The sequence below is a fragment of the Cricetulus griseus genome, chromosome 3 (genome assembly GCF_003668045.3).
Source record: "Cricetulus griseus strain 17A/GY chromosome 3, alternate assembly CriGri-PICRH-1.0, whole genome shotgun sequence".
NCBI classification, from domain to species: Eukaryota; Metazoa; Chordata; class Mammalia; order Rodentia; family Cricetidae; genus Cricetulus; species Cricetulus griseus.
This window is the reverse complement of record NC_048596.1, coordinates 95,519,818-95,528,714: the sequence shown is the minus strand read 5'-3', so window position 1 is coordinate 95,528,714 and position 8,897 is coordinate 95,519,818. Positions and strand designations below refer to the sequence as shown.

The window sequence follows — 8,897 nt, the reverse complement described above, 5'->3', positions numbered from 1 at the left end:
AAGGAAATGGAGTTTGAAAAGAGATTTCTCCTCTTTTGGAGCTGTGAAGTATTGAGAGAACAGGTGGGAATAATGTCTGCTCCCACTGTTGTTATATTAGTTGAGCTGGAATAATGAGTTTGAATCGTAGATGTAGAATTCAAAAGAAGTTAGACAAAAAATATTGCAATATCACAGAATCAGCTTCAAAAGTCAGGGGATGCTGTGACTCTACCATGTCCCTGGTGAACTTTGGCTTTTGTACTTTTATAAAATCTGTAGCTATCTCAATAAAGTGAGTGGATAAATAAAAAATACCCAAATATTTATTCATTTGGGTAGTGACAATACTATAATATTAGTACAATACATAATATGACATCATTGCAAATCTTCACATAAAATGTTTATTGTAAATGCCAAAATCACCAGTGGGAAGACATTTGCACATCCATGTTTATTGCCACACTAGTCACAATAATCAAGATGTAGAACCTACCTACATGCCCATCAACAGATGAATGGATAAAGTATGTTATATCCATATGATGGAATTTTAATAAGCTGAAAGAGGTTGAAATTAGGTCATTTGCAGAAAAGTAGGTTGAACTGGAGTTCATCTTGTAAAGCAAAATAATTGAGATTTAAAAAGAAAAACATGTTTTCTCATATACAGAATCTAGATTTAAATGTGAATTGATATGAAATGTATAGATAATATGAAAATAAAAAGGCAACAGAGAAGGGAGAAAATAAAGACAATACTAAATGGTCTCTTGTGTGATTGTGCACATGTGCGAGCATGTGAATGCGCATATGTGTGTATGTATGTGAGCATGTATATGTGTGCATGTTTGTGTATGCATGCATTTATGTGCATGTGTGCACATGTGTGTGTGTGTGCATGTGCATGCTTGCTTGTAATATGAAAGCAAAAGGGAGACTATTTGGAGGAAGAAAAATTAACAGAAGAATGGAGAGGAGATGAGAGAAGGTTTGCGGGAGTGAATACAAAGCCAAGTAAAACGTTATACCTACATAAAAATGCCATAAATAAACTCTTTATTTTTATGTGCTCACTACAGTATAAATTCAGAAAGAAAACTTTGTTGTTTTATCTCACATGTAGAACACACACACACACACACACACACACACACACACACACACACACACGACATTAAGGTAGTAAAAGCACTATTTAGGAAGTGGAAGGAACTAGCAGAGTTGAGATGGAGAACAGGAGAGGGTAATGGGGGGATATGTTCAAAGCATTTGATACACTTGAATGAAAATACTATTACATCAGTACAATAAATAGACACTTATAAAACATTTTAAATGACGCCGGGCATTGGTAGCACACGCCTTTAATCCCAGCACTCGGGAGGCAGAGGCAGGAGGATCTCTGTGAGTTCGAAGCCAGCCTGGTCTTCAGAGCAAGTGCCAGGATAGGCTCCAAAGCAACACAGAGAAACCCTATCTCAAAAAAGAAAAAGAAAGAGAAAAGAACAAAAAAAACATTTTAAATGAATATTGTGTTAAATTTTAGCCATTTGTTAAGAATTTATGAGGTTCCTCCAAGCTGAAATTTAAGTGGAGAAATAAGCACACCCTTTTAAGCTTAAGTGGAATGTCTTACAATAGAGTGAGTGATTTCTCAAGAGACATCCTAGTTAGGACTCTTGTACACTTTGAATTCTCACTGTACACTCTGATGTCTCATCTCATCATAAAAGCTAACTTGTTTTTCCCTTTAGTCCTATCTATTTATTTGACAGTCCCATCTAAATTTTTCAGTGTCAGATGGGGTTAGATAACAATGATCAGGACTGTGAGGAAACGGGGGAGTGTATCATGCAACAGCCAGTTCTGAAGCTATCTGAAGCTATCATCTGAAGCTAAGCTTATTTAACCTCCACCACCTTATAGTGATTGGATGGCAGTAAGTCTGTGTGTGTTCTCTTCACCAAGGATACCACATTCCTGAGATGAACTGGATTTCCCTAACTTAAGAAAACTATCCACTCGACTTGAATAATCTCTTTAGACCTTGTTCCTATGCTTCTCAAGAGGCAGCCTCATTGAACAAAATTAATTATGCCTTTCCCCAAATATTCTAGGCTACTATGCTAAGTCAAAAATATCAGAATATGTCCAACAATTTACTAAGATCAAAACTGCTCTATTCACTCTCCAGAATCTCTTTCATGAACTCAGAGAGGAGTCATTGGAGTTGGCATGACCCACAAATTTCCAGATGTGGATTACAACATTGCTGACCCAGGAATCACACACTGAGAACTGTTTCCAAACACTAAGTACTATATGTCCTATCACTCTTACTCCACAGCAAATGTATAGCACTCAGTACTGGAAAGTGTTCAGAGACTTACTAAGCTTTCTAAGCTATAGTCATCAAGTTCTTTTTTGTTGTTTGTTTGGTTTGTTGTTGTTGTTTGTTTTTCAAGACAGGGTTTCTCTGTGTAGCTTTGGAACCTATCATGGTACTCTCTCTTTAGACCAGGCTGGCCTCGAACTCACAGACTTCTTCCTGCCTCTGCCTCCCGAGTGCTGGGATTAAAGGTGTGCACTACCAACACCTGGCTGTCATCAAGTTTTTATTTAATGTAGTTCTCATTTGATAAAGTAAATGTGGAACTCAAAATTTTTTCCTCTAACAAGCTATGAAGTGTGTTGGTGTTGCTTATTGGACCAAAACTGGAGAGCTAAGGTAGTACATTTTCTGGCTAAATATTTTATCTCAGGCAGTGTAGTTTTTTTTGGGGGGGCAAGACCTTAACTCTTTCTTCATGCTACCATCCTGAAGCAAACACTCTAGATAACTTCTGTCATCTTTCAGAAGCTACTTCCTAGACACCCAACACAGCCTGTCTTTATTTCTACAAATATATCAACATGAAACCTCTATAGCATTTTTTCTGTATTTAAATTTACCATCTCATTCTTTGTGATTTAAGAATTCTCAGTGATCAAGACAGTTTTCCCTGCAAGAATTTGTTATTCCTGAAAAATAATTAACTTTTTTATTGGGTAACAATTGTTGTTTGTACAACTTTTGATGTGCATATCTGTTCATTTAATAATATGATATACTCAACATTATAACATTTTTGAGCAACTAACACACGATTCCCACCATCAGTGTCCAATAACTAAGTGCATGATTGTATTAAGTTAGACATTGTTTTATTGATTCCAAATTCACAACTATCAAGAGTTTGAGTCCTGTATATTGTATTAGCAAAATTCTTAAATTTGGCAGACAAGGCTTAGTCCTTCCTCTAAAGGAACTCTCTCAGTGTCCAAAGTATTCCTTAGGTCTGGGATTTATGGAAGAACTTGAGGATGCCTTTGCGTATCTCCTTGGTCTTCACACTATAGATGATGGGGTTGAGCATGGGTGGTACAAAAAGATAGACATTGGACATCATAACATGAACAACAGCAGGAGCACTTTTCCAGAATCGGTGGATCATAGAGACAGCAATTATGGGGACATAAAAGGCTAGCACTGCACAGATGTGTGATATGCAGGTGTTGAATGCCTTGAGTCGCTGCTCCTGGGATGCAATGGCTAATACAGCTCTCAAAATCAATGCATAGGACAGAAGGATGAAAATTGAATCCACACCATATGTGAAAATGACCACAAAGAGTCCATAGATATTGTTAACATGGATATCTCCACATGCCACTTTCATCAGATCTGGATGGAGGCAATATGAGTGATGCAACACATTGCCCTTACAAAAGGGCAATCGTTTTACAAGAAAGGGGAAAGGGAAGAGGGTAGTGAAACTTTTGGTAAGGATACCCAGACCCATAGCCAAGATTCGGCTATTGGTAAGCACAGTGGAATAGCGTAGTGGGTCACAGATAGCCACAAAACGATCAAAGCTCATGGCAAGAAGTATGCCTGATTCCATGAAAGAAAATGTGTGAATGAAGAACATCTGGACCAAACAGGCATCAAAACCAACATGGTGGTAGTTGAAGCAGAAGGTAGCAAGCACAGTGGGAAGTGTAGATAGGGACACTCCAAGATCATTGAGAGAGAGCATAGAGAGGAAATAATACATGGGCTGGTGCAGAGGAGGTTCCCGAATAACCAGAGCGAGGATACTGAGGTTACCTGAAATGGAGATGAAGTAGAGGAAGCAGAAAATCAGGGCAATCCAAGCTTGGCCTGTCTGCATCCCAGGAATGCCTGTCAGCTGTAGTGTGGCTGGCTGGAAGGGAGTGCCATTCAAGACTAGCATGGCAGACTGGTGGGAGAATGCAGATGAGGATTCAGCCTAAGAGGGGATGTGAAGGGAGTTCTTCACTTTCTTTCTTTCAGATATCCTGTCTCCAACACAAAATGTCTGGGTTTTAATATGTGTGCCTACATTCTACTTTCCCCATTACACTGTTAGTTCTTTGAGAAAGGAATATATTTTCATTCAGTTTTGTACTGCTGGGCTGAGTATATTCTCTAGGAAAGCGTGGAAAATCTGTGAAAGGCTGGTGATCAAACAAATGCCTATAACATAGCAACAGGGCAGAAGACTCCATGAACAAAGCCCTCTGGCCATTACCATTATGTGTAGTAGTCCACCACTTCCCCATATACTCCAGAAATCATATATTGAGAATAGGAGAGAAAAGTAGAAATTAAAGTAGATCAAAAATAGAAAAATGTCCATGTCTACTTTTGGGAACTCACCAGTTGATAGCATAGATACACTACATGCAGCCACAGAACTCCAGCTCTTATATTTTACCAGAATTTGCCTCAACCTCCCAAGTCTATGGTCACCTGAAATTGTCATCACAAAAAAAAAAAATTCTACCTCTGAAATAGTTCCATGGTTTCATATTTCAGCATTAGGTTTTTACTTCCCAGCTCTTTTGCCGTCTAATGTTTGTGCATTGCTTTAAAAAAATCTATAATTGTTCCATTTTCTTCTGGTCAATTTGTCTATTAACTTTTCCCTTTTTATGTCTTTCCTGATATATTCTCTACTGAGACAGTTACCCTGATCTTTGACTTCCTTCTCTTTGAAATCCATATAGAAAAACCACAGATGTTAAAAAAAATCTATAACCAAACCAACTGTTGGGTCCATCAAACCACAGGAATAAAATGTTTTATTGGAATTACATATCTTATTATTTCTACTTAAATTTTTAAATGTATTCTTACCTTTACTTATTCTTACCCCAGGTTTGGGAGCATGAGTATCTCCTTTTCAGAAGGCGGGCACTCTACTTAAGAATCCATTCCTCCTACTCCTTCCAGACTTCTATTCTATCAGTCACTGCACAGTGCTCTCAATCTCGTTTCTTTTCTGGTTCTTTCTCTTCAAACAATGGCTGTGTACAGAAGCAACCACCATAAAGACATGGTAACCTTTGCCTCTAGTTCCCAGTTATGGCTGTTCCCCACACGTGGTCAAATTTCTTTTTCTAAATCTTTCCTGACACCAGGGAAGGTTATCTGCTTGATTGTCTGCTTCCCCAAAATGATTCTGAGACTCTTAATAACAGGGAATTGATCTTGTTGAACTTGGCCTGCTAGTGCTGCTCATTTTGTTGTACTGTAGTTAGCACTCTTTCGCCATCCAAGCATATTTCTCTATAATGACCTATTTGTTTCTAAATGCAATGAAAACATATTTCTAGTACATTGAACTACCTTTCAGAATTAATACTGTTGGAAACTTACCTTGTTAAAGCATATTTCCTCCCTTGTAGAAACTGCTCCCTTTTTCCGTTTAAAGTAGATTCTTCTCTCATACAATGCATCCCAATCAGTTTCCCCATTCCACTGCTTCCAGCTTCATCCCTGCTACCCTCTCCCCCAGATCCCTCTCCCTCAGTTTTCCTTAACAACTGCTTCTTAATTTTCTACCTATATTAGTCTCTTTGTGTATCCTTTCTTTATGGGAACCTCTTTCTCTGTCTTTGTCTTTAAGCAGCCATAATAATGCCAGCAAAAGAAATACTAGAATCATGGAAAACTACCTTTATAGTGTTTATCCAAAGATGCTTCTATGCTGCATAAAAGCCCCCAAATTAAAGCTCTATTTTGGCACATAAGTAAAATGGCTCTGTATATCCTTTGCCACTTCTAGAGTTTTCGTTTTATTCTTAGTACTCTTGGTAAGAACACTGAAATTTGATGGTGACAAGAGTATGAAGAAAGAAAAGCTACTAGTCATAATCCTAAAAGTAGATGGGATGTGAGACAAAACATATGTCTTGGATTCTGTGTCCTCCAAAAGATAAATGAAAGCATTCCTTTCACTAGTGAGATTTTTGTCATCTATTCTCTACAAACTTCTCATTATATTTCAAACCAGGATGAAGATTGATGTCTCTAATCAGTTGTTTTAGATAGAGTCTATACAGATACGAACATTTTATTATTTTTATTTTATACTATCTCTGTGTCAATAAGAAACAGAAAACTTGGAAACTCCAAGGAATACTAAGAACTCTTCCAAAATATAGGCTAAACTCGGTTCCCTTTTTTTTCTCTGTTGAGTCAACTAAAGGATTAGAGGAAGGTGCCAGACCTTCTTGTCTGGATAGAAGCACTAAAAACTTTCCACAGAAAAAGCAATTCCCACTCCAACTGAAGTCTTTTCTTTGATTGTCTGTGTGTGTGTTAGTCAAAGTCCCTCAAATGCAATTGCTCTAGAAATAAAGGTTAGGAGATGGAACACAGCATTTGTGATCATACATATAGCCAGAGCCCCTCTAACACCTCAGAAAATACACATTAATACTTCCACACATACATGTCAAGACATTTATAGTCACCATCTCTCATCCATAAATGTAACATGAATACATATGACCTACCACATCCTCGTTTCTCACACCTGAAACTTTTGGACCATAGAGCTTAGGAAAACCTATGGCTGCTTATTGGTACTACCTAATATAAAATATTACAAATATGTGTTCATGTTTATACTCTCCTTTACTTATAAGTAAACTCCCCACACATACTCAGACAAGCAATAACAAGTGCATAATCATTTACAGACACACCGTAACACCCTCACTAATTATATTCTCATTAAACAGTCAACAGAGAAATCAACTAAAATTAGGAAGCATGCTGTTGAATGGGAAATTTGTTTATGTGATGATGTTTTGGTTTTGCTTTGCTTTTTGTTTATTTGCTTGCTTGCTTGCTTACTAGCTTGCTTGCTTTTAGCTGTATACAGGAATCATAATTCAAAATACAGACTTTTTAAATAAGAAGTTTGTAAACCCTCAAGACAATTCATAAATTAAATGCACCATCCTCTTAGCCTAGTGACAAGGAATCGGGTATTAGAGCTTTAATTCAGATAGGAACCTGGCATTTGCCTGTGACCCTTAATATATTTGGTCTGTTGTGGAGAAGAGATACAGATTAGAAAATGACAGCATTTAAGCTGTCTGAATAGGAATCACCATTGGGGGGCTTGAGGGAGGAGCACTCACTGGATGGAAGTTGTGCCTTTTCTTTGTAGCTGGATGTGCTGTGCTATGGGTCCAGCCGTCAGAGCGGCCTCAGTTCATCTCTTTAGGACATAAATTTATGAATCCCTCCAAATCCCAAAAGTCTTTATGAAATAGAAGAGCAGGCAATTGGCATAATTAGCAGGGTGGCATCAATGAATAAGGGAGCTGTTCCAAAGGAGAATTGCTCCCAAGAGAAGGATCTCATTCTTGGTCTCAGTGTTTTTGATGTCATCATCCACACCCACTAGTGTTTCAATATTTCCTTGATGGGGTGTCAACACACTGCATATGATGCAGGGAAACATACACAGCTATAGTCATCTAAGATCCCACAGGTGCATCCTTGGACACTAGGCTATTTTCTAATATTCATATTCTATATTTTGCAAGTAACCAAAGAACCACATAAAATATTGAATTGCAATAAATGATATAAATGCTCACACATTTAATGGGAGGTATAATTATGTCAAGATGAATATATAAGTGGATAATAGGGTGGACACATGAGTAGGTAGGAACCATGCACAGTCACCTTTTCGTGGAACATTGACAGTGCTATGAACAAAGAGGCATCAATCATCCTTGGACAGGTCAGGTTCTGAAGACAAGAGTAGGTTTCACAAATACATAAACACTAAAGTAGCTCCCAGAGTAATCTGGCTGACTTTGAAAAAGAAGATTGTTAAGTACAATAAAATCTCTATTCCTCAGAAGTTGGCAGACTCTCCAGTTACCTGGTCATGTTTCATGGTCTTATGGTGAGTTAGCAAGCACTTTGATTTGTGCTTATTGTGACTATGAAGACCCATGGGAGATTATTTATCCTACAATGCCAAAGTTATAATCAGAGTTAGGCCAGACAGTGGTGAGGCACACCTTTAATCCCAGCACTCCAGAGGCAGAGGTGGGTGGATCTCTGTGAGTTCGAGACCAGCCTGGTCTACAAGACCTAGTTCCAGAACTGCCTCCAAAGCCACAGAGAAACCCTGTCTCAAAAAACCAAAATCATCATCATCAGAGTAAGATGAACTAACCAGTTTTTATTCTGACAAGGCAAAGCTTGTATGCTTTAAAATCCATTCCTTACCCTTATATGTCTGTTCTCCATATAACAAGAGCTGAATTGTTTTTGGAATATTACAAAGTCCTGTATCAGTCACTTTCTAGATAAATTCAGCTGGTGGGAAGCACAGGTGTAGAGTCTGTCTGCCCCAGCCTACCTCAGGGTGTCTCTCAGGTAGATCACACCTTTTCCATTACTTCTGTGCTTGGGTTCACCTTTTCTGACATCTAGTAATTCCACCTCACATCATCATACAGTAGTAGCATCTGGTTACTGTACCTCTCCAGGATGCATTCCTGTCTGCTCTTCACTTTCTCAATTGCTT

At 38.1% G+C, this 8,897-nt stretch overlaps 1 protein-coding gene across 1 annotated transcript; it reads right to left on the bottom strand.

The window, feature by feature from the left end:
* Positions 1-3,317: 3,317 nt before the first annotated feature.
* Positions 3,318-4,262, bottom strand: LOC100770385 (olfactory receptor 51I1). The gene has a single exon (XM_027408033.2). It carries the CDS (start codon positions 4,260-4,262, stop codon positions 3,318-3,320), a length of 945 nt encoding a protein of 314 aa, XP_027263834.1.
* Between the last annotated feature and the right edge of the window lie 4,635 nt (positions 4,263-8,897).